Source organism: Talpa occidentalis, unplaced genomic scaffold (assembly GCF_014898055.3).
Source record: "Talpa occidentalis isolate TD23 unplaced genomic scaffold, MPIMG_talOcc4v2.1 talOcc4.7, whole genome shotgun sequence".
NCBI lineage: Eukaryota > Metazoa > Chordata > Mammalia > Eulipotyphla > Talpidae > Talpa > Talpa occidentalis.
The window spans coordinates 116149267-116173707 of NW_023605083.1; the positions used below are offsets into that span (position 1 = coordinate 116149267).

At 56.9% G+C, this 24441-nt stretch overlaps 3 protein-coding genes across 4 annotated transcripts; 2 read left to right on the top strand and 1 right to left on the bottom strand.

Moving 5' to 3' along the window:
* The first annotated feature begins 633 nt into the window (after window positions 1–633).
* On the top strand, window positions 634–7509 carry PHOSPHO1 (phosphoethanolamine/phosphocholine phosphatase 1). Of its 2 annotated transcripts, XM_054689249.1 has the most exons (6): window positions 634–808; window positions 894–916; window positions 2057–2155; window positions 3911–4022; window positions 4816–4934; window positions 5631–7329. In XM_054689249.1, exons 4-6 carry the CDS (start codon window positions 3978–3980, stop codon window positions 6505–6507), a joined length of 1041 nt encoding a protein of 346 aa, XP_054545224.1. In that variant the 5' UTR covers window positions 634–808; window positions 894–916; window positions 2057–2155; window positions 3911–3977; the 3' UTR covers window positions 6508–7329. The 2 variants fall into 2 exon arrangements, with proteins under 2 accessions (XP_054545224.1, XP_054545223.1); XM_054689248.1 differs by lacking the exon at window positions 894–916 and having other exon boundaries at window positions 5631–7509.
* On the bottom strand, window positions 7418–18165 carry ABI3 (ABI family member 3). Its single transcript, XM_037493952.2, has 8 exons — window positions 17977–18165; window positions 12215–12382; window positions 11083–11259; window positions 9623–9708; window positions 9389–9484; window positions 9073–9242; window positions 8438–8575; window positions 7418–8114 (listed from the first exon to the last, which is right to left on the bottom strand). The coding sequence occupies exons 1-8, from the start codon at window positions 18091–18093 to the stop codon at window positions 7951–7953; spliced, it is 1116 nt and encodes a 371-aa protein (XP_037349849.1). The 5' UTR covers window positions 18094–18165; the 3' UTR covers window positions 7418–7950.
* A 441-nt stretch (window positions 18166–18606) lies between these two features.
* GNGT2 (G protein subunit gamma transducin 2) lies at window positions 18607–23947 on the top strand. The gene is made up of 4 exons (XM_037493121.2): window positions 18607–18911; window positions 20361–20435; window positions 22167–22256; window positions 22652–23947. Exons 3-4 carry the CDS (start codon window positions 22173–22175, stop codon window positions 22775–22777), a joined length of 210 nt encoding a protein of 69 aa, XP_037349018.1. The 5' UTR covers window positions 18607–18911; window positions 20361–20435; window positions 22167–22172; the 3' UTR covers window positions 22778–23947.
* Window positions 23948–24441: the final 494 nt, after the last annotated feature.

The window sequence follows — 24441 nt, forward strand, 5'->3', positions numbered from 1 at the left end:
GAGGGGAAAGTGGGCTTTTATTCCCCATCACAGTGCTCACAGGGTAGGGGAACGGGCGCGCCCCTCTCCTGGCCACCCCAGTAACCTGTAACCCGGGAAGGGTCCCCAGGGGCGGGGCGGGGCGCCACCACCCTGCCAAGAGGGCAGAGGACACCTAGCTGCGCGCAAGGGGGAAACAGAAAATGCTCTTCCTGAGCAGGGTCAGCCGATGGCAACCCCCGGGTTTAGGGGCGAAGACCCGAAGGCGGGCTGGAGGCGGGGCGCGCTTCTGCAAGGCGCAGGAATCGGAGCCCAGGAGCCCGCGGCCGAGCGAGCCCACCGCCCCGGCGCTTCTCGGCGCGCGGGCGGGGACTTACGCCGAGACTCGCGGTCACTCCGAGGAGGGCGCCCCCGCCGCGCTCGCCCACGGGGATGGGCCGCGGCTCGCCCTCCGACCCTGTGCCCCGGCCCAACCCCGCCGTCGCCGGCGCGCGGGGCTCCCGGAGCCCCGGGGGCCGGCGGGGGGCGTGGCCGGCGGGCGGCCCGCCCCTTTGATGTGCGCCGGCGCCTCGGCGATTGGACGGCCGCTTGTGACGTGCGGGGACTGCGGCGGGCCGGGTGCTGCGGCAGCCGCAGCGCCAGCCGCGGCTCGGGCTCCGGCTCCCGGGCATTTAAAGGGGACGCGGCGGCGGCGGCCCGGGGGGATGGGGGGCAGGTGGAGGGGACGGCTCAGACGCGCATCACCCACCGCCCCTCGGCACTGGAGGGACTCGTGAGCCGGAGCCCAGAAATCCGGGGGTGGATAAGACACCGCGTCCCCTCAATTCCCGTAAGCACCCCTCGCTCCATCCTGCGCCCAGTACCTCAGCTAGCCCCTCTCCCCACTCCTCACACTCCAAACTCTGTCGGGACAGACCCTGCCGCCGCCGCGCCCCACGTGAGTCCTGGGTCTCCCGAGGTAGGGGCGGGCCGGGGTCCCACTGAGGGGTGGGGGCTGCGGGGAGTTCGAGAGCGCTCCTTCACGCGTGTGTCGGCGGGGACCTCCCTGGAGCGGAGGAATGAGTCCCCCTTCTATCGCCCACCCCAGGGACGTGGTGCCCGGGTTTTCCCTCTGTCCCCGATTAGGGGAAAGTGAAGGAATCCGTGTCCCCTTGCTCCCCGCCACCCACGAGTCCCTTCGACTTCCCTAACTGCGCAACCCCCGCCCCGCATTGGGAAGCACCCGCCAGCTGGGGGTGTGCCAGAGTGCCTGATTTCCAGCCACCTCTAAAAATATCTCTCCCCCCACTGCACCGGCAGCTGCCACCTCCCTGGCCAGTGAGGATCCCTTGCAGTTTGCCCACCTAGGCAGGACCAGCCCAGAGGTGACTTCTGGTCCCAGCTTCCTCCCTGGCACCAGGCATCACGGCCAGCCAGTCAGGACAGCAAGGGGGTGGGGGGAATCCCCGAGCAATATGGGAAGGTGAACATTATGGAAAGATGTGGCTGCAATTTTCCCAAGAGGCACCTGAGGTCCCTGAGTTCTAATCCTGATTTTGATGCTGTGTGACCCCCCCCACCCCCCAGGACATTAGCTTGACATCTGGGCCTGTTTTTCCTATTTGCTGCCAGCGTTGGTGAGCAAGGAAGAGACTAGGGAAGTTGGGAGCTATATGGGGGAGGGAGAGATTTCCAGCTTGGTGACTCAACCTGATTTCTAGTGATTGATACACAGGGATCTGGTCTTGGGCAGAGGACTTTTACAATATTATTTCTGGGATCATAACCACCACCACCACCCACACTCTCACATTTCCTGTGGGGAAATGTCACCAAACTGTCCTGAGGACTTCTTGTACATTAACAGGGGAATTTCATATTTAGGACCCATGCCATAGAGCGGCCTGTTTCCTTCCCCCTTTCCCAGGGGACCCTCCCACCCCATTCCCACAGATATAATCTAAGAACATTTGTGTAAAAAGCAGGGAGGAATCCGGTGATCTGATGTGGAATCGGGGGCAGGCACCCCTTTCAGATGCGACTAGAATATGGACGGACTCCCTGCCTCCCCCAAGAAACCCTTTTCTCTCTGCTCTAGACTGCAGGAGCAGCTCAAGGAGCTTGTCCCCCTTTTCTCTGAGGGACTCAGTTTGGCAACCACAAAAGGATTTGATCACTCTGGACAAAGCTACCAGAGGTGAGTAACCTTTTTGAAGGGGATCCCAACTGGGTGGGGCTCCCTCTAACGACTGGGGCTTGAGAGGTGAGGGACATCCCAGCAAGGGCTTCTCAGTAACTCAGGGAAGAAGCCCAGGATGCCTCGCTTTCTGCCCTGAGGACTGAAAGAAATAAGGGCAATGGCACCAAACAATAAATGTTTAATTTCCCTAAATACTATTAATAGATGGAAAAAAAAACTGTCTTGAGCTCTGAGAAATTAGAAGCGTTGAAAGTGATTAAAATCAGTAAAGTACTCCATCAACTTAAAGAAAAAGAGACAAGGACAAAGTAATGAAAGCGGGTCTGTGGGCAGCTGCTGGGGACCCGTGCTTCTCCCGCCACCCGACACTTGTTTGCCCATGTTTACTTTTACAATGGGAGTGGCATCCCTTGACCTTTCTCCTCCAACTCGCCTGGCCTTGGGCAGACATATCAGCGGGATCCTGGAACACTAGAATTCCCTCCAGAAAGGACCTGGAGACAGTTCCTTCCACCCCAGCCCCCCAAACCTGCATTCCCTCATCCCCCTTGCTTCCCTCCCCTTATCTCCCATCTTCTCCTTGCCCTGTCTCATCTCCCAACCCTCTCCCCTTTCACTACCCAATTCAGCTACCCCACTCATCTCTGGCTCCCACAATTCCTTAATTAAAAGTTATTAGGGAAGAAGCTGGAACCATTATCCCAAACCTACTGAACATGTTTAATGCTTATGTGGTCAGTATGTGAGAAGGGAGAGATGGGCACATCAAGGTAACAGGTAATGAAGTCCTTCCCTCAGACCTGGACCCTGCTCCTGGTATGTCCTGTCTGGGGGGCACTAGCTTCTCCCTGCTGTCCTGGGATGGTCTGTGGAGAGGATCACCTTGACAAAGTCAGAGGGACTGGCTGTACCTCCCATGGTCACCACCAGAGGGCAGCAGCCAGCCAGACCTTGGCTCTGTTCACATCTAGTCTCCAGGTTCTTTAATATCTTTCCAGTCTATCCCGGCTGGGGCTGCCTCTGGTCTCTTCCACTCCAGGGTGGAAGTGAGTGGGGGGTCTAGGGAGAACACTGGGAGTTGCAGGTGGTGTCCTTTGTAGCTGCAAGGTGAAGGCCTCTATCATCAGAGCCACACAGCAAATACCATGGAAATTTCAACCCGATTACTGTCGCACTGCTGGCCTCTGAAAGCACCTGGGACGTCAGTCCCAGATCACCCGTAGTGCTCCCAGGGTCCCCCTGCACTGTGGGACAGTGAGCCCAGTCATCTGCCCCTTGCCTTTTGAGGGCAAAGGGAAGGCAGGGCTGTGGCCAGGTGTTCATGAATCAGGCTCTGCTGAGTACCTGGGACTGATAACCAGTGAAAGAATATGAGTGAAAGTGGTTAATAAACTGTCGTGCCAACACATGAAAGGGGCGCTGATCATACTGGAGAGAAAAGCACCAGTCTCATACTGGTTCTGAGATCTGACTCTGTCACCTACAGTGGGTGAACTTTGAGCCAATGGGTTAAGCTGTCTGGGTCTCCAGTAATGTCATCTGTAACCTCAAACATCCTGGGGCATTGTTAAGAGGGCGCCTAACAAGGACATTGGTTTCTGTAAGTGCTGTGCCCCTTCAAGGGGCTATTTTTACTGAACCCCTGGGAGTCATTTCAGGGGCTCAGCAGAGGGATAGGGCCAGGTGGACATTAACGGTGGTAATAAAGTCAGCTGACCGTACACCCTCAAATGGACCTTCTGTGGTTGTCAGGAGCTCTGGACGACGGCTGGATGCCAACAGAGTCCCCGCAAGTGGTGGCCAGGGTGATGTGCCGACAATGAACGGGTGTTTTCCAGTTGCTGGCCTCCGGTGCCTGTCTAGGGTAAGTGGGTCCCTGTAAGGGTCACTTTGGATGAGACCTCAAGCCCCATTTTTCCATCATGGTAGGAAGAGCCCCATCCTGCCCCTTTCAGGCTGGCCTCACCCTTACCCGGCCTCTACCAATCCCTGGAAGCTTCCGCCCCGGACATGGGGACCTGAAGTTTTACAATTTCAACTCCAGGGATCCTGGGCCCCTGAGAGTCCCAGGTAGATGGTGGTGAGACCAGAGGGTGACCCTGGGGATGCGGTCAAAGGAACAGCTCTCTTAGGGAAGCAGAGAGCCCCATTCAAATCCCAGCTCTGAATCAGGAGCTTGAACTTCCGTTTCACAAGGCGTGCCAGGCCATGGCACTACAGACCTGTTAGAGAGGGAGTCAGAAAGAAGCCAGAAAGAGGAACGGGAGGCCTGCGAGGGAGAAAGGCAGTGCGGGGGGTGTGAAGCCGAGCCTGGCCTGCTCACTCTGCGGGCTTGTAGAGCAGCTGGCAGGCAGAGGCGCAGGGAGAGACTGCTGAGGCTTCTGCTGTCTCCAATTGCTTGCCTTTCTTGTTCCCTCACACTTGCCTGTTGTCCCCATCCTCTCCGTGTCCCCCGTCAACGTGACTCTGGTCCAAAGTCTGACCATGTCGGGAGCCACCAGGCCCCACTCTGTCTTCCTGTCCAGCCTGTCTCCAAGCTCCCCCTGCATGACTTCCTCCTAGCCCTCTCCTCCCCCACCCCACATCTCCACTCCTGCTCCCTCCTCTGCCGTTTCAGCCACGGCTGCTCTCTCTCCTCTCCCTTACCTGTCTCCCAGGTATGTCGTGGCCTGTTGCGGGAGGCTCCTACCTCCCCAAGCCCCACTGCTTCTCCTGCTGCCCGCTTGCTTCGGACTCTGGCAGAAACCCCATCTGACACCTTCCTCCCAGGGAATTGGCAAGTGATTAGTGATGAGCTGTCAGCACAGGGCCCTAAAACTCCCCAGAGAAGCTGTGTCCCACCCCTGGACCCCTTTCCAGAGCCATCTGTCTGGAAGAAGCTCCCAGAGAGTCTGCCCGGGTCAGTCCACCTGGCTGGTTATTCCACAAACCAAAACCCGGTTCTCTGTGCAAACTCTCCAGGCACTGAACTCTCCAGGCCTGGATCTTAGCTCCTGCCCAGGACTAGGGACCTGGCACTCATTATCTACATGACTGGGATGATGCCAACAGGTGGCCAAAAGCCTGGCTCCTTATTGCCCACCACAGTCCCGCAGCCATGGTTCCTCTAGTGGGGTGAATGGGCATCTCCCTCCACGGGCTGTTAGGGCAGACGGCCCTGGAGAGTCCCCGCCACCCACCCTGTATCCACATCTAAGCAGGGGTCGCTGCAATGCTCCACAGCCATCTAGTCCAGAAGTCTCCCCAAAGGGGTGACCCCTTGGAAGCTGCTCTTCCCTCTTTTAAGCTGACCCTTTTAAACTTCCGAAAGAAACAGAAACAGGTGCGAAGAACCCTTCTGGGTTCGGGAGGAGGACGGTCCTCTGAGGATAAACCCAGCGCAGTTAACCGAGAGGTGCCAGGGGGGCGGGTGGGGGGGTGGGGGCGGCGGCGGGTGCTCCACACAGCTTAACCAGCCTTGGGTCCTCCTCAGGTCTCGGACGCGCCAGCGCCTCTGGCCGTGGCCCGCTAACCAGCCTCTCCTCGGCCGGCCCCCGCCGCGCCGCCTCTCGCTTGCTCCCTCCTCCTGCTCCTCTCCCCCCTGCTCCCAGGACGGCGGGATGGCGGCGCAGGGCGCGCCGCGCTTCCTCCTGACCTTCGACTTTGATGAGACGATCGTGGACGAGAACAGCGACGACTCCATCGTGCGCGCTGCCCCGGGCCAGCGCCTGCCCGACAGCCTGCGCGCCACCTACCGCGAGGGCTTCTACAACGAGTACATGCAGCGCGTCTTCAAGTACCTGGGCGAGCAGGGCGTGCGGCCGCGGGACCTCCGCTCCATCTACGAGGCCATCCCCCTGACGCCGGGCATGGGCGACCTGCTGCAGTTTGTGGCCAAGCAGGGCTCCTGCTTCGAGGTGATTCTCATCTCGGATGCCAACACCTTCGGCGTGGAGAGCGCGCTGCGCGCCGCCGGCCACCACGGCCTGTTCCGCCGCATCCTCAGCAACCCGTCGGGGCCCGACGCGCGGGGGCTGCTCGCGCTGCGGCCCTTCCACACGCACAGCTGCCCGCGCTGCCCCGCCAACATGTGCAAGCACAAGGTGCTGAGCGACTACCTGCGCGAGCGGGCCCACGACGGCGTGCACTTCGAGCGCCTCTTCTACGTGGGCGACGGCGCCAACGACTTCTGCCCCATGGGGCTGCTGGCCGGCGGCGACGTGGCCTTCCCGCGCCGCGGCTACCCCATGCACCGCCTTATCCAGGAGGCCCAGAAGACCGAGCCCAGCTCCTTCCGCGCCAGCGTGGTGCCCTGGGAAACCGCCGCCGACGTGCGCCTCCATCTCCAACAGGTGCTGAAGACCTGCTGAGGACCGCGGCCTGCCGGGGGCGCCCGGGCGACCGGGTGGAAGGGGGTGAGGGATGGGGCGAGCGGGAAAGACGAACCTACTTTTATTACTCCCTTTTCCCTTTTGTATGTCCCTCCCTCCGCGAATTTCTAGACTTCCAGGCTCGTCCATTTAGGGGCTGGGGAGGGAGTTCGGAGCCGACCCTATCTATGCAGTTAACCCGGTTCGGCTGCCTCCCCCGGTTCTGCAGCAACAGTTGAATGCAGGCCCAAGCCGGTGGCGCGCGCACCGAGCCGGCAGCAGTGCTTCCAAAGCCTCGTGCCCCGAGCTGGGAGGGCGCAGGTCCTTGGCAGCGGAGAGCAAACATCTCCCACCGCTTTCATGGCTGCCTCGGGCTGTGAACCCTCTCGCGCAGCCCCTAGTTTCCTCTTTAGAGGACCCAGGTTCTGAGATCCTCTCGGCCAAACCCGACTACCCGTGGAGAAAGATGGCCCCGGGCCTAGATCTTGCTTCACCGACCCCGCCGCCCACCCGCCAGCGCCCCCCGAGGACCGAGAGCCAGAGGGAATAGTCGCCTCCTGGTGGTGGGACGAGGGAGCACACGGTCCGGCTTGGGGCTGGCCCGCCTCGCACCCCAGCCTCGTCTATGCAGCAAGTGACCAGGGACCTTACCGAAGTCGCCCCCGCCGGTTGCCCCCTCCCCTGCGCGCGTACTCCCCTCCCGTATGGAACTGAAAGCCATGATGTTTTAAAGCAGAGCCAGCAAAACCCAAGCCCCTCCTCCCTCTTTGGTGTTTTAGAGCTATAAAGGAGGCAAAGTGGGGAAAAGTGAATGATATGTCTTGCGCCGCAGTCTAAGGGGTGAGGTGATCTCTGCTCTCAGCCCCACTTAAGTAAGGGAGCTGATCCCCATTCTTGGAGGAGCGCCCAGCTTGAGTGAACCAAGACTGAACAACACTCAGCAACAGGGAGAACAAGGTGCGCTCAGTAGCTGAAGAGGGGCATCCGGGTCAAGTGTGGAGGGCACTTAGTGGGGATCTGGGAGCGACACTGCTGCTGAGGCAGGCAGAGGGCGCCCAGGGATTGTCAGGAACCTTAAAACTGGGATGCTTTCAGTCCCTCCTGACTCCTCAGCCCTGCAGGGCAATCATGAGGTCAGCAGAGTTTTATTCAAAGTTGGCACCTGCAGCTGGAGACTCCATCCTGCGTGGATGGGGGTCTTTTATGGACAAAACCACCCAACTCCTTGGCTTCCAGTTCTTTCCTTTCTGCTTCGGGCCTCGGGGTATCTCCTCTCTAGCGCCAGGACTTCCCGCCACAATGGGGAAAGGAACAGACACAGCTCAGAGCCCAGAGAGGCGAGCAGGCCTGTGGCAGCCCTGACTTTGGAGTTGACTTTGGCCTGGAGCTCAACAGGCTCACTCAGGGTGGAGCCTGGGTCGTGGCCCACAGAGCCTTGGGCTGTCAGCAGCTGGGCTCCACATAGTTCCCGGGGAAGAATCCAGTCCCCTCGGAGCTGACGCCCTCGCACCAGCCATCGGAGTAGCGGCGGGTGATGCAGATGACGGTCCCCTCAGAGAAGGAGAGCTCGTTGTCCTTCTGGCGGGTGTACGGGTAAAGTGTCACCACTGCAGGGCAAGAGGAGAGGGTGCTGTGAGCTCCACGTCCTGCCCCACTGTGGAAAGCAAGGGTTCACAGCAGATTCTAGGGCGCCTCTAGGAAGAGGAGGCAAGGAGTGTGCGTGTGTGGGGCGGGGGGCTTCCCACCTCAGTTGTCAGTATTAGCCAATTGCCTCTCTTGCCAGCTTGATTCTAAGTGGACTCCTGGGTGAACATTTACGCAGTCAGACAAATGGGGGAGGAGGGTTGCCGACAGCTGTGAGAAGGGGACAACAGGCCAGAATACCTCTGTGGTAGAAGGACGGGGTGGGGACAGGGAACCGAGTCAGTACCTTTCTCTAAGTAGGAAGCAGGAACCCAACTGGGCTCTTCGGTCTCGAAGCCTGGTGGGGGCGGAGGCAGCAGCCCCAGTTCATCCATATCTGTGAGTGGGAGCGGGGCCAGGTCCAGAGGTGGGGGCAGCTCCAGGTCTGGGAGGGAAAGCAGAAAGGCTGCCAGTGGCGCAGGGAACCCCCTGCCCTCACCCCAGGACACGTTCCCGTTCATGATCAGCACCCACTCACTTGGAAGGGATTTTCCTCCCGCCCTCACCCATGGCCTCTCACCATGTCTCCAGCACATAGTAGGTGCTCAATAAACACGGGGCTGTTGAACAGTGTAGAATAGTGAGACTGAAAATTAGCGGGGTGCCCTTGGGTGAGTCACTTGCCTCTCACCTCAGCGGCTTCGTCTGGTAAATGGGAGTGTGCAGAGCCCCAGGGCCAAGTTTAAATAAGAAAATGGCAAGAAGCTTCACACAGCGGCCTAGTGTAAAACTGTCACTAAACTGTCAGCTCACTTCCCCCACCTTCCCACTCCCGTTACCCCCACTTGGCTGGAGAAAGCGTTCGCTGAGGTGGGCTGGATTTGGACCATGGCGGTGAGAAAGCCACAGTGTGTCCAGCCAGGAGAGGCCGGGGCTCCTTACCGGGCGGGGGCAGGGACAGGTCCTCCGGCGGAGGGGGCGGCAGGAAGACGTCAGAGACGGCAGGGGCGGGTGGAGCGGGTGGAGCCATGGAACCGGGGAGAGGTGGGGGTGGGGGTGGGGGTGCGGCCGCCGCCTTGCTCTGCGAGACCCCACCGACGCCTTCAGCGCTGCTGCAGACCAGCGAGAGAGCAGGGCTCAGGTCCGAGGGCGCCGTACCCTCTCAGGGGCCCCCCAAAAGGCCGCGCCCCTGCGACCCCGAGTCCTCTCGACCGCTCCTCCCACCCCACTCCCCCAAACTTGCTCTCGTGGGGCTCACCCGGCCGAAGTCAGTGAAGAGACCGAGGAGGCAGCCGAGAGTTTGCCGTCCGGCACCACCGGGATCTGCACCGGCTCGGGGATTCGGGTCGCTCTCCTGCGGGTGCAGGGGGGTCGTGAGGGGGAGGAAGCCTCTGGCAAGCAGGGGTGGGGCGGAGGGGCAGCTGGCTGGCGAGGAAGTTCGGCGCCAGGCGTGGGGCGCACCGGGGAGGTGTGGGTGGCAGCGAAGCCTCACCCCAGCGTGGCGGAGGCGGGTGTGGCAGGTGCTTTGATGCTCTTGCGAGACAGAGTGCCGGTCCGCGACAGCTGCGTGCTCAGGTCCTGCGGGGGACAGAGGCCTGGGGGTGACAGCGATAGGGGACCCCCAACCCCCACAGGTGAGAGAGGAAGTGGGGGAGGGAGGACGAGAAAGATCTGGGAGAGCGCGGGCACAGCAAGTTCCCACTTCCACGTCCAGCCACCACCACAGCACCCGCTGCTCGCGCCGGCCGGGCTCCGGGCCCCTCGTGTGCAGCAGGCCCCCGCGGAAGCCTCCGGGGCCCAGACGCGGGCTGCCGGCCACTTCCTCTGCTGAGTTTCTGCGGCTGAGTGGAGCCCCTCCCCCACAGCCTCTGGGCGCCCAGGGAGCTGGGACCCCGGCTGGTGGTTAGACCCCGATTAGACCCCGACCCATGGCGGACTGAGGAAGGGGTAGGAAAGGAGAGGCCCCGCGCGCTGATAACCTCCCCCGTGTGGCTCTCACAGGCCCGTGGGGCTGACTACGTGCAGAGAGGGGCAGAACGTTTAGAGGAGGGTGCTGGAAGGACACGGTGCAATCCCACAGGCAAGAGAGCACCTCTGTCACTGCCGGGGCTTCCCCAAGACTGGCACAGGGGGCACGAGACCCTTGGTTTGCTCCACTTCACTAGGGACTTGAGCTGAAGCATAAAGAATTTTAGTTGGGGGCCTCCCTGGTGGCTCAAGGGGTTAAGCACAGCACTGTGAAGCTATCCACAGCCTCTGCAGCATGAGTTCGATTCCCGGCCAGGGAGGTGATGCAGCAGACCTCTCCTGTCTCGCCCGCTGCTCCCCTCAGCAGTGTATTGCAGTTGATCCTCCTGCTGTGTTCCCCACTCTATCTCTGTGAACTCTTTCACCCCCTGTACCTCTGGCGTGTACCCCAGTTCTTGTATGAATAAATAAATAAATCTTAAAAAAAAAAAAAAGAAAGAAAGAAATGTCAGCCCTGCTTCCCTCTCTTCAAGCCCTCTTTGAGTGACTTATCCCTTCCCCTCCCCACCCAGCAGCTGCTCTGGGGTGACTGCTCAGTGCAGTGACCTCAAACCTCCAGACAGAGGAAGTTGCCGTTCTTATGTGGCCGGGAAGCCATTCTCATGTACACCCTGACACCTGCCCCCCCCCTTCCCCTTCCCACAGCCTGCACTGTAGGGTGTGCTCAGATGTCACTCTCAGCAGATAATGAGTGTAGGATAAAGGTCAGCTACGAAGAAAGGGCCATGAAGGATTTTTAAAGAGAAGGAGGAGACGACAGACCTGGGGAGTTGGGGAGGGCCCCTTGGGGATCACTTCCGGGAATGAGGAAAGAAAGGAGTTTGTTTGCTGGGACCAGGAGAACTGGGAGCCTGGTGAGGAGAGAGCCATGAGACAGAAGAGCGTGGTGGGCTGTGGAGAAAAAGGAGGGTTTCCTCTCTCTACCTTGATCCCATGGCCAATGTCATCCAGGCAGCCGAAGTTGAGGGGTCTCCTGCAGTAGGGCGTAAGGGGAGGCAGGCTCTCGGGGGCGATGACTTTCTGACCCACAGGCAGCCGCTGGACGGTGGCCAAGGTGCCGATCTCCCTTCGGGCCACTTTCTCCATATGCATGTTCACTATCTGCAAATGGGGTTTGAGGTGACAGTGGGGGCGGCCTCTGTACAGCGCCCTTTCCTTTAAGGGAGGAGGAGGCTAGAGAATCTGTGAGGGAGTTTTGTCCCCAAGGCCTCACAGCATTTGGAAAGGGTAGCAGGGGAGGATGGAACCACTTTGGACCAACTTCCTGGTGGAAGAGAATGAGGGTTATTATTAGCTGAGCAGGAACAAAGGGAAAGGAGAAAACCCAACGTCCCTGGGGATGCTGGGAAGAGACCGAAGGACGGGGCTGGCCCCGGAGCAGAGGGGATAACACGGCCGTGCCTGGGAGTCATGACCAGATCAGCTCTCCCTTTTGGGGGACAAATAAGTGAACTGACTTTCTTTTGGAGGGTTCCGTGGCAAAACCTACAGCAGTGAGAGGGTGGGGACTCCGGCCTGCGAGGGTAGAGGAAAAGGCACACCCCACACTGAACATGTGGGTGATGCGCAGGCCCGGCGGAATGCGTAACTGGCTCCGTGCATGAGGCTCAGGGGCAATTCCTCGGCCAAGGATCCAGGAAGGAAGCCGGAGGGTGTGTGTGCTGACAGGAGGGGCGCACGGCGTGGCGGCCTCGCTTCCAGGGTTGCAGAGGACCTGCCAGCAAGCCCTCCGGGTCCAGGACATCATCGAGCCACTGCCTGTGTTTACATGGGGTCCCTCTGCCTCTTGCCGGTGTAGTCTGCAGTCACTGACACAGGGGGGGCAGAAAAAGAGAGCTCTGCCTTCAGGAAACCCCTGTTTCGAGGGGGCAGCAATGCTCTGCACTGACAGGCATGGAGAAAAAGGGGTTCACAAATTTGGGGATGTGCCAGCCTTCTGCCCTGGAGCCAGGCATTTGGACATGAAAGGAGGTGGAAAAGCACTTCTTTGGGAGAAAATGCCCAGGTGGGCTGAGGCATTGGTGGCTGATGCGAGGAGACTTCCCACACCGCTTACCTGGCCCAGCGTGCTCACCCGGGCCTCCACCTGCCGCAAGCCAGCTGCCTGCAGGTCCAACATGCGCAGAGTGTGCCCGGCCAGGTTGTTCACCTGGTAGGCCACGCTGGCCAGGGCCTGGGTGGTAAAGGCCATGGTCTCCTCCAGTGCCTTCCGCTTGTCTGTGGCCTGAAATGCAGACAGCCCTGGCCTGAGTCAGTGAGCCGGGCAGGGTGGAATGGGAGAGGGGTAGGGGAGGTGGGGACTGAGTTGGGAGAAAGCAGCAACCCTTAGATGTCTAATGGGAAAACACCCCAACTCAAATAGTCAAGCTGAGAATTGACCCTACTACTCTCCTGAGGACCTTGTGGGGGGTGGGGGGTAGAGGGTGAAAGGTAGGGAGGAAAATAGAGATGACAGAGAAAATAGTAGGGAGAAAACACAGCAGAGGCAACACTGGCTGGAGGAGATATTCTCAAACTTAAAAACCAGCCACCCAGGCCTCCCCGGTGGCGCAGTGGTTGAGCGCTGGGTTGCAAAGCTGCCTGCGGCCTCTGCGGTACCGGTTTGATCCCCGGCTGCTCCCCGGCCACAGGAGGAGGGTCCCACATGGAGCGCAGACCTCTCCTGCTGCCCGCTGCTCCCCTCAGCAGTGTACTTCGGTCCTTCTGCCTGCTCTGCTCCCGCTCTGGCTCTGGTGAATTCTCTTACCCTCCCGCGCTTCTGACTGTACCCAGTGTATGTATAAACAAAACAAACAAACAAATAAATAAATAATAAATAAATAAAAATACATGCCTCTTTAAAAAAAAAAAAAAAAAAACAGCCACCCAACCTCAGGCCCCTATCCCAGACCTTCTAACCAGAATCCGTGGGGGAGGATCACCTGAATCTTTTTATTTTAAGATTTATTTATTTATGCATACAAGAGCTGGGTTCAAGCCAGAATTACGGGGCGTGAGTGGGAGGATTCACCAGAGACAGAGTGGGGAACAGAACAGGCAGACTGACTGAAGTACACTGCTGAGGGGAGCAGCAGGCGAGTCACGAGAGGTCTGCTGCACCTTGTGGGCAGCTCCCTGGCCAGGGATCGAACTCATGCCGCAGTGGCTGCAGATAGCTTCATAGGTTGTTTCTTAACCCCTTGTGCCACCAGGGAGGCCCTGAATCTGCACTTTTTTTTCTTTTAAAGATTTATTTATTTATGCATACAAGAGCTGGGGTACAGGCCAGAGGCACTGGGGGTGAGAGGATTCACCAGAGACAGAGTGGGGAACAGAACAGGCAGATGGACCAAAGTACACTGTTGAGTGGAGCAGCGGGAGACACAGGAGAGGTCTGCTGCACCATGTGGGTTGCTCCCTGGCTGGCCAGGAATCAAACTCGTGCTGTTGTGGCTGTGGATAGCTCCATAGGTTGAGTCTTAAACCTTGCGCCACCAGGGAGACCCGAATCTGCACTTTTAAAAGCAACTCAGTTAACACCTGTGCTCCTTGTTTAGCTCTAGTCCAGTGCAGGTTGGTAGCTGGGAACTGGTGATCTGCTCCATTCCATGAATAAAGAAACTGAGGCCCACAGGGGTGTGACTTCACTCACTCTTGTCCTCCAGCAGCTTCCCAATACACAGACTGAGCATGAAACCCAAACTTGTAACCATGGCCCGTGGATGCCCCACAAAGCTGGCTCCTGCCTTTCTCTTCACATTCATCCTCCGCACACAGACTCCCCTCCAGCCACACTGGCCTTCAGGTTTCTGTTCCTGATGAAACCAGGGGCGTCTCTACCTCAGGACCTTTGCATTTGCTGGACATCTTTCTAGAATCCTGCCATTAAGTCTCCGCTTCTCAGACACCTCTCCTCAGGACCTCTGTAGGTACCCTGTCACACTTACCTTTTCTCTTTTCCTCATAGCACTTAGCACTTTCAGGAACAATTTATTCCCCCCCCCCCACTATCCTCATACTCACTAAGATGCCAGCACTGTGAGGGCAGAGAGCGAGTCTGTTTTATTCTGATGGTGTCTTAGAATAGTGCCCAATACAGAGACAATATATTAAAAAAAAAAAAAAAAGTGCTTTTGTGACTTAATTAAGGAATTGAAAACAATCCCAAACACTTGCTGGGCATCTTCCTCCTACATGCCAGGCACTGTGCCAGGTGCTGGCCAGGGTCACACTGCCAGTCAGTGATGGAGGGGTGGGCAGGGAGTGGCTGAAGATAGAAGAGGTTTTTTTTAGTCCCGGATCAGACTGTGGGGGGTGGGGCAAAACTTTTGGGGTAGTTTGGTTCCCCAGGCAGCTTCCTCATCTCAGGTCATCACAGGCCTTCAAGCCTCTGCCTTTCTCCTGAGCAGGGGGTGGGGAGGCCTGGGGCAAGTTGGGCAAAGCCAGTGGACAAACTGACAAGGGTCTCTTTGCCAAGGGCATCCAGTGCTCCTCAAGGCTTGTCAGAGAGCAGAGACCTAGGAGACCTAGGACCTATCAGAGCAGGGTGCTGAGCGAGACCCGGGTGCTTCGCCTGTGGCCTGAGCCAGGCTGGAGCCAAAGGCCAGGCCAGGAACCTCCGGCAGCCTCTGCCATGGCTCTCCTCTCAGGCCTCCTCCACACCCTCCTGTTCCAACAGAAAGACATGCTCATTTGCGTGCAATTTACATCTCATCAACATATATAACCAGAAGACTTAAAAAGGCAAAGGAATCAATCCAGGACCTTAAAACCTGAAAGGATAGCAGCTCTTGTTCTAGTTCAAGGCCTTCCTCTACTAAGTGGGGAAATGAGGAACCAGGCTGGAGGAGCGACTACTCTGGTCTCCACCCAGCTTTCTTAAACTGCCTCTCTGGTGCTGACCCTTCCTGGACAGGCTTGTGGAATTGCCAGCACCAACAGGAAAACGTCTGCCTGAACCCAGCTCCTAGATGCCAGAGCCTGGATCCCTGCTGGCCCCTGGCTTTGGTCTTGGTCCAAAGCTAGGACCCAGAGACTGAGATCTGGGACCCATTCTCGTGACCACGGCTTATTCATCATGCAAATCTGGAAGTTCAGTGGACCCTGACCTAGAACTCTGCAGGTGACCCCAGCCTGCCCTCCCCTAGTCCCCAGGGGCTTCTTGACACCTGGTTGGGGTGGAGGGAGTGGCATGAAGGAAGGATAGAGCACTTAGGACCTACGCCCTGTTTAGACAGTTCTCAGAAGTTCTCCAAACCCTACACAGACATATGCTCCCCAGAGCAGGTCTCAGAAGTTCTTCTGAGGTCTCCCCTAGAATCCTGAGCATCCTGTATGCAGGAAGAAGAATTCCCCGGATGCTGACCTGAACCAGTGCCGGGGAGGCGGGGGGGTTTTGCAAAAACTGCTTCACCTGGACATTCACTAGCTGTATGGACCTTTCATCCTTTTAAAAAGTGATGCTGGGCCTCCCTGGTGGTGCAGCGGGTTGAGCGCCACACTGTGAATCTGTCCGCAGCCTCTGCAGCGCGGGTTTGATTGCCAGCCGGCCAGGGAGAAACCCACATGGCATGGCAGACCTCTCCTGCCTCTCCTGCTGCTCCCCTCAGCAGTGTATTTCAGTCAGTCTGCCTGTTCTGTTCCCCACTCTGTCTCTGGTGAATACTCTCACCCTTCCCGGCCTCTGACTGTACCCCAGTTCTTGTATAAATAAATCTTTATAAATAAATAAATAAATAAATAAATAAATAAATAAATAAATAAATAAAAAGTGATGCTAATAATCACAGTCACTGTCACAGTGGCAATAACTGCCAATTATCCTGCCCTTTATTTTTTTACAGATTTATTTTATTTATTTATGCATACAAGACCTGGGTTGTAGGCCAGAGGTGCAGGAGGCAGGAGGGTGAGGTTCTGAAAGGTTAATTCACTTTCCAAGGTCTCTACGCTAGTGCCAGAATCTGGATTTGATCCCTTAACTTTCACTCCAGATCCCACCTGCTAAAGCTATGGTCGGAAATGCTACCGACCTGAGTACAATTTCTGTCTGGAGATGTTGAAAGACCGACTTGTAGAGGAGATGGCTTGTATGCAGGATTCACCAGAGACAGAGCAGGGAGCAGAACAGGCAGATCTACTGAGGATACACTGCTGAGGGCAGCAGCGGGCAAGACAGGAGAGGTCTGCTACACCATGTGGGTCAGCTTCCTGGCCAGGGATCGAACTCCAAAGGCTGGCAATAGATTCATAGTGCTGTGTCTCAACCCCTTGCACCACCAGGGAGGCCCTATGCTGCCTACGTAAAGAATCTACATACATTATATTTAACCCCTGTGACCTCCATGAAGGGGAACTTCAACAAGGTCCTGTCATTGGTAGGCAGCAGGGCTAGAAATTGGACTCAGATTTCTCCAAACTCTGTGTGCATGCTGTGTATGCAGAGGACAACCCACTGGGAAGTGCTCTGAGATGTGCAGATGTTGCTGAGGGGTCGGAGGCCTGCTTCTCTCCAGGAGCCTGCCTTGCGGTGCTGCCACAGCCCAGCTGCTTCACGGCCATCTCCTCAACAAGCCGGTCCCTCAACATCTACAGACAGAAATTATACCCAGGTAGCACTTCCGACCAGAGCTTTAGCGAGTGGGGTCTAGAGTAAGAGTTGTGGGATCAAGTCCAGATTCTGCCACTAGTTTGGAGAACTTGCAGAGTGAATTAACCTTTCAGAACCTCAGTCTGCTCAGTGAAGGTGGAGTGGCGCTCAAGCCACAGGCCCGGGCAAGTTCTAAAGGAGGTTATATGGCAACACACCTGCCCAAAGTAAGCATGGCAGCCTCTAACTCTCTTTAATCTGCCATCTTCCCAGAAGCACTTGCTCCTTTCATTGTCTTTTTTTTCCCCCCCTAATGCTTTTGCTGTTTGGGGAGGTTCCTATACCTCTTCCTATAGTTTGATTAGAATAAATTAGAAAAATAAAATTTTTCCCAAAGGGTGTCAGGGTCAGCCTGTAGTTTTTAAGGGAACAGAGGAAACTGAGGGCAGAGGCGTGCATCAACTGTCTCAAAGTAAGTGGGCCTGTCCGGGCGGCAGAGCAGGGCAGAGGAGAGAGCTTGGGCAGAAGCCAGGTGGCCTCGCTGACCCCACGCTTTCCAGGCTGTGTGACCTTGCCCAGGTCGCCTGTCTCAGCTGCCATTTCCTCAGCTCAGAACCAAGAACCTCGCTACTAGCCTCAGAAGGGGAATGAGGACTGATGAAATGACAGGCGTGCTCAGCCGCTGCTAAGTTTCCCTCTCCCCTCTCCCCCCGGTCTAGAAATCTCCTCAAACAATGCAGAAAACTGCTCTGAGTGGCCTCTCCTTGCCCTGCGCCCCCCGCGGTCACCACGTCCATCCCCTTACTCCACATCAGTCCTGGCCCCTTCGCCCAGCTTGCTCGGACGTCTCTCTGCTCTCCCTCAAGTATCAGGGATAGCATTTTTTTCTTGTCCATCTCAAGTTCACTAACACGTTTGGAAAGTTCCTCTGAAGCCTCTCCTAGGGCCTGAAAAGGGAGCGCAGCCTGTGTGTGTGAGGACACCTCTCTGGGCCTCAGGACTTGCCTGGGAAGCGAGGGGCGGGTGGCCCTGGCGGGAGGCTGGTAACAGGAAGGATGGCAGGACAGCACACAGGCCCCGCCTGGGAGAGAGAAGGGCCCGGCAGCTGCAGCGGCTGCGTGGCTTGGGGTCAGGGGTCCTGCGGGGGAGCCTGGGATGAGCCAGGTCTGCATGGTCAGCCAAGGCGCAGGACAAGCACCTGTCAGGATGGCCCCCAAGGTCCCGGAGGGCTTGGGGCCCCTTCCGCCTACCTCCACATAGTTGTTCTCACAGTAGTCGGCCACCCGCAGCAGGGCGCTGTGGTTTTCCCGAAGCGCCTCCCGGCCGGTGGGAATCTCAAACTCCTGCAGCTGCTGCAGCTCCGCCATGGCCCCAAGCCTGTGACTGGCTCCCCCGGGGAGCCGGCTGGTTTTGCACCTCACCTTGCCCTTGATTGGTCGCGGGGCCTTCCCTCCCTCTCACTGCTTTTGGTTTCCTCTGCGTGAGAGACCCAGACCCGCTTGCAAAGCAAAGGCATGCTTGTTCCCGGACAAGAGGAAGTCGGTCCCTGCTCCCTGAGTCTTTCTCTTCCCTGCCCAGAGGAAGGGGGTAGCCAGGGGCCTCTTTGGGGGCCCAGTCCCCCAATTCCTCCCAGCAGAGGAAGCCACCGTCCTGCCCTGTGACTGTGATTGCTCCCTGGGCCTGGAGAGGAAACTGTTCAGAGGGGGATGGGCTGGAGGCTGGGGAGGAAGGGGGCAGGCCTGCTGGGGTGTGGGGGGGGGAATGGATTTTCCACTCATGGAAGGGGAGGAAAGGACAGAGGGTGGGGGCTTCCTTGGGAAGTGCAGGGATGAGTCACCAAAGGATGGGGGAGTGGAGGGTGGATAGGATATGGAGACATGGAGACTGGGCATGCCAGGGGGCTGCAGGGTGGAGGGACAGTGACAATGGAAAACAGCACAGACAGCAGCAAGAGGAGTCAGTCTGGACAGTGGGAAGTTACACCCCAGCCCCCCGAGAAGGGCTACCCAGCCTCCAAAGGGTTATATGGGATGACAAGCTGGTGCCTGCCAGAGGCAGGGCTGATGGAACTGACGGACCTCAGCTTAGACAACAGGAAGGACTTAGCTTTGTGAAGCACCAGGCTCAAATTCCAGAGTAACTGGCTGGTGGAGAGGCAGCGTGGACACCGAGCGGGCCTCAGGAGGTAAGTGCCCCTTTTCCTGCACTCACAGGGGCTGTGGAGGAGGAGACCTCCAGGTCCTGTCTTGATCTCAAATTCCCAGAGCTCACAGCTGTTTGTGGGGCGTGGATCCTGGAGCAGGGGGAGTTGGCATGGACTCTGGGCTTCATCCCCTGCCTCCCACTGCTCAGTCTGTCCTCCCAGAAGTAGGAAGCCATGGACTGCTCCCTGGGGCATCTGCTCCCGGAGAGGGCTCCCTGTCATCAGTCAGGCGTCTGCTGAGGTGAAGTCAGTGTTTGTTAAACGGCGTCACCCTGGAGTGTTCCTAGGGCGAGACCAAGAAGATCATCAGGATGTGTCCTGTGCTGGGACTGAAGAGGGAGGCCACAGCCAGAGCTCAGAGGGAGGCGTGGAGGCAAACAAGCATAGCCGTGGGTGTTGGAGGTGACAAGTGCTAGCTGGCACAGCATCATCAGCAAGGACATGTTTCTTGAGTGAGTGAATGAGGACTGAGCTGGTGGCATAGGGTTTGGATCTCAGTGCTATCACCACTGAGGCCTGAGTTCGATCCCCGGCCAGGGAGCTACCCACATGGTGCAGCAGACCTCTTCTGACTCACCTGCTGCTCCCCTCAGCAGTGTATTTCAGCCAGTCTGCCTGTTCTGCTCCCCACTCAGTCTCTGGTGAATCCTCTCACCTCTAGTCTACACCCCTGCTCTTATATGCATAAATAAATATATAAGGGCCTCCCCTGTGGCGCAGCGGTTGAGTGCTGGGTTGTGAAGCTGCCCCGCAGCCTCTGCATCGCCGGTTCCATCCCCGGCTGCTCCCCGGCCACCACCGGAGGAGAGTCCCGCATGGCGCGCAGACCTCTCCTGCCGCCCGCTGCTCCCCTCAGCAGTGTACTTCGGTCCTTCTGCCTGCTCTGCTCCCCGCTCTGGCTCTGGTGGATTCTCTCACCCTCCCACGCTTCTGACTGTACCCAGTGCTTGTATAAATAAATAAATAAATCTAAAAAATTAAAAATAAATTAAAAAAACTTAAAAAATAAATATATAAAACTTTAAAAAAAAAATGAAGACTGAGCTAGAAGAAACTTGAAAGGTGAAATCATGGGGTGTCCATGGGGGACACAAGGGCTTCTTGGGTGAGGTCAGTTAAGACTTGGTTTGGAACTTGCCTCACCAGCCAGAGCAGCCTCAGAAAGAGGTAGGGGAGGAGAGGGCTTGGGAGAAAAGGCAAGGGGGCGGAGGGTGAGGAGCTGCCCTGCAGGGCTGGAGGGTGAGAACTGGGAAAGAGGAACCTCTAAGCCAGAGGGGTCACTGAAGGGTGGGGCTGGTGTGGGGGCAGGGCGTCTGCTCTGGTGGCCATGGGGGCTTGGGCTCAGGCCAGTGGATGGACTTAGGTCCCTGAGCCTGTGATCGGCTTAGGCATCAGAGATTTGGGCTTCTAGACCATCTGCTTTATCCACAGCCTCTCAGCTGATGAGGAGCTTGGAGGCTCACACACCATCTTGTCTGGATCGGGAACAAGTGACTTGAAGTGCAGGTGAGAGGGGCTCAGCTTGCGCTGCGCTGGGATCTAGTCTTAGAAACACTGAGGTTAGGCCCCAGGCGGACCTTCCTGAAGACCCTGGGGGAGGAGTGATGATGATGTCGGTGATGCTGCCCCCGGCATCTGCATCACCAACAGCAAATGTAGTAGTGTTCTTTACGTGCTGAGCGGCACATTAAGATATTTTATATCTATTATTTTCCTAATATGTATATTTATTTAAGGCAGGTGCTATTATTATACCTGTTAGGGGGAAAGGATGTCCTGAGCTAATCCCATGCAGGCTTTGTGGACCCCACCCCCACTCCAGACTAAAGCCATCAAGACTCTGGGAAAGACAAATCCCGTCACCACCAAAGGGAGGGTGGCTGGGACCTGAGGGTGGAGTTGGGCAGCCAGGTTGGATATAAAAACCAAACACGTGGGCCTTGGGGGGCTCACTATCGCTCGCCTCCTGGCTTCACGGCTCCTGGCTTGCAGCCAGCTCTCAGAGCGCCATTTGGGAGTCCTGATCGGCGGATCGGGTAGGACTCATTTAAAACTTTGTCTCCCACTTTTCCCCCAGAGCTGTACATTTCCTCATTTCCCCTTCCCTTGTAAATAAACCTTTCATGAACCTTTCGCGTGTGCCTGCAGTAGAGCATTGATAAGTCCTTTTAAGCGCGCGGGTGAGGACCCAAAGTCAGGCACCCCGTTTTGTATGAGGGTTGCTCTACAACATACCCACTTGGTAGAAGGGGATAGTAAGACTCAGAGAGGTTGGGTGACTTGCCTAAGGCCACACAGCAAGGAAGTGTTGTAGAGCAACCCCGATACAAAACGGGGTGCCTGACTGTGGGTCCTCACCCGCGCGCTTAAAAGGACTTATCAGTGCTCTACTGTAGGCACACGCGAAAGGTTCATGAAAGGTTTATTTACAAGGGAAGGGGAAATGAGGAAATGTACAGCTCTGGGGGAAAAGTGGGAGACAAAGTTTTCAATGAGTCCTACCCGATCCGCCGATCAGGAATCCCAAAATGGCGCTCTGAGAGCTGGCCGCCAGCCAGGAGCGGTGAAGCCAGGAGGCGAGCAATAGCGAGCCCCCCAAGGCCCACGTGTTTGGTTTTTATATCCAACCTGGCTGCCCAACTCCACCCTCAGGTCCCAGCCACCCTCCCTTGGTGGTGACGGGATTTGTCTTTCCCAATGTCTTGATGGCTTTAGTCTGGAGTGGGGGTGGGGTCCACAAAGCCTGTGTGGGATTAACTCAGGACATCCTTTCCCCCTAACAGAAGCAGCAGAGCTGGGATCAGGGCAAGATTCTGGCAGGTTCCAGATCCCCTTCTCTTAACCACTCGTGTGCACGCCTTTGACAGCACCTGGAGACAAAAAAGAAAGTTTCTATCCGTGTCCTTATGTGGAGTAATAACTTTCCTTTCCACATGCTCCTCACAGAAACAGACCCCTTTCCTCTCCGTTCTCTGTGCCTTGATTTTGTTCTGACTGGTCCTTAGCAAAGGACAAAGATGGAAACTCCCTCAGCCCGGAGTGCTGGCTCCTGAGTGTAGACCCACTGGGGGAGGGGAGGAGGCAGGGACCAGCCTGGACTTGAGGGGTTGCTGGGAAATATGGCAGGGAAGGGAAGAAGTAGAAGTTGAGCTGTGGGGAGAGCAGAGGAGGGAGCTGGGGGAGCACAGGGGATCTGCAATCAGCTGTGGGATCCTTCTGGGGACCGTGTCTCTCCAGTGCATCATGGCCCAAGATCTAAGTGAGAAGGAGCTGCTGAAGATGGAGGTGGAACAGCTGAAGAAGGAAGTGAAGAATCCAAGAGCTCTGGTGAGCCTCCTGTTACCTCCCATGCTCCCTCTGCTCACCCGCTTCAGCTTCCTCATGGAGCCGGGTCCAGGTCTGAAGGAGGTCACCGGATGGGGCAGTGGAAGGAGCGGCAGGTGACTCTGAGATGAGGCAGGGTGTGGCAGGGGCTGCGGCTTGGCCCATGGGAATGCCTGGGAGAGAGCGGGAGGGAGCTCTCACCCCAGGCTGGCCTGGCCAAGTTACCAGGCCTTGTGGTTCTGGTCAAGGAGCTCACGCCCCTCTCACACCTGCCAGTCCCTTTCGTCTTGCTCCTGCCAGGCCTCCGTCCCCAACCTGCCCAGACATCCTTTTCTAGGGACTGACCAAGTCACAGATCCAGCAAGCAAGGGCTGGAACTATATTTTACTTTCTTTCAGATTTCCAAGACGGGAAAGGAAATGAAGGATTATGTGGAGGCCCAAGCAGGAAACGACCCTCTTCTCAAAGGGATCTCTGAGGACAAGAATCCCTTCAAGGAGAAAGGCGGTTGTATGATAAGCTGATGCGGCCAGAGCCCCTCATCCTGACTGTCCCCACTCCCTACCCAGAACCAAGTGTCAGGGACACCCTAGGAACAATGGATTTCCACCTTCTCTAAGTTGCAGGATGAGTAAAGTTACCTGATTGCCTGTGAATTCATTCCCAGATCCCACCCAGCTCTTCTCCCCCACTATCTCTTCCACCCTCTGGGTCCCTGCTGACCCCACTTGAAAACACTCAGAGGAGAATGTCCCTGGCTCAGCAGTTGGCATCTCAGGTGGTGGGGTCTGAAAAGCCTGTAGTCCCTGGGGGTGCTAGAGGGTGATCCCTAGGAAACCTTCTCTTTCTCCTCCACCGTCTTCCTAGGGACAAGCATTCCCATCAGAATTGGGGCAGGCCCTATTCCCCATCTCAAATCTGATCCTGCAGTCCTCCTGCCAAGCATTTCCATCACCCCAGATGTCCTGAAAGACAAAAAGATAGTAAAGTAGCGAGCTCATGATTTATTTATTATTGTGTGTCAGTTATGGGCCGGGCACTAGGATAGAAATGGGCAAGACTAACAGGGCTCTGATTTTAATGGAACTTGTCAAGGTAGACGTGGAAGCAGGAGTTCACCATTAAATAGTAAGTGGCCCTATGGGGAAAGGAAAATCAAGGATGATGTAAGAACACACAACCTCCAGGACAACGAACAATGTCAAGGTGACCCAGTGGGGGCAGGGGAGTGACGAGACATGAGGCCAGAGAGGGAGATGAGATCTTGCTATGGACTCAGCTAAGCACCTGTGTAGGGACGCGTAGGCCAGTAGGAAGCCCAGGAAGTTCCTGGCCGTGGTGAGCAGAAGGAAGGCTGGACTCTGCGAAGGGCACAGTGGAGGAGGGTGATTCTGGGGCCTAATCTCTGTGGGATATGATGGGGTGGAGGGCTTAGGAAGATGGTTAGTCCAGCAGAATGGGTGCATTATGTCCTGGGAGGGAGGACAGGAAAGGCCTCTAGAAGGAGGTGATAGTCAGAGCTGAGTGCTAAAGGGGTAAGTTGTAAATGGAGGCAGCCTATGCAGCCCCGGTTCGATCTCTGGCAGCTGGTGAGGATCCCACATGGTGTGCAGACCTCTCCTGCCACCCACTGCTCCCCTCAGCAGTGTACTTTGTCCTTCTGCCTGCTCTGCTCCCCGCTCTGGCTCTGGTGAATTCTCTCACCCTCCCGCGCTTCTGACTGTACCCAGTGCTTGTATAAATAAATAAAGAAATCTTTAAAAAAACAAAAAACAAAAAAACAGAGGCCTGGTGGGGGTTTGGGGGAGGAGAGAACCAGGGTACAAATGCAAACACTAATAGACTGACCTTATAGGAATGTCCAGAGACCTAGACCCTGAGGGTGAGCTGCTGGAGAGGTGGGCTTGGAGGCATCCTAGGCCTCTTGCTTCTAATAACCAACCTTATCCGCTGAGAGTGAATTGGTAATGTTGGGGGGCAGGGGAGGCTTTGATAAAATTGAAAGGGGGAAAGGGAAAGAGTGAAAGCAGAGAGGCCATTAAGGGGTTGATCTCAGATCAGGGCAGGGCTGAGGAAGTCTGGATAAGGGCGGTGGTGATGGTGGTGATGAGTCTAGGCACAAGGAGGGAGTAGGTTTCTTTGCGAAATAAAATTTTCAAGTCTTGCTGCCTCATTGAATGATGGGAGA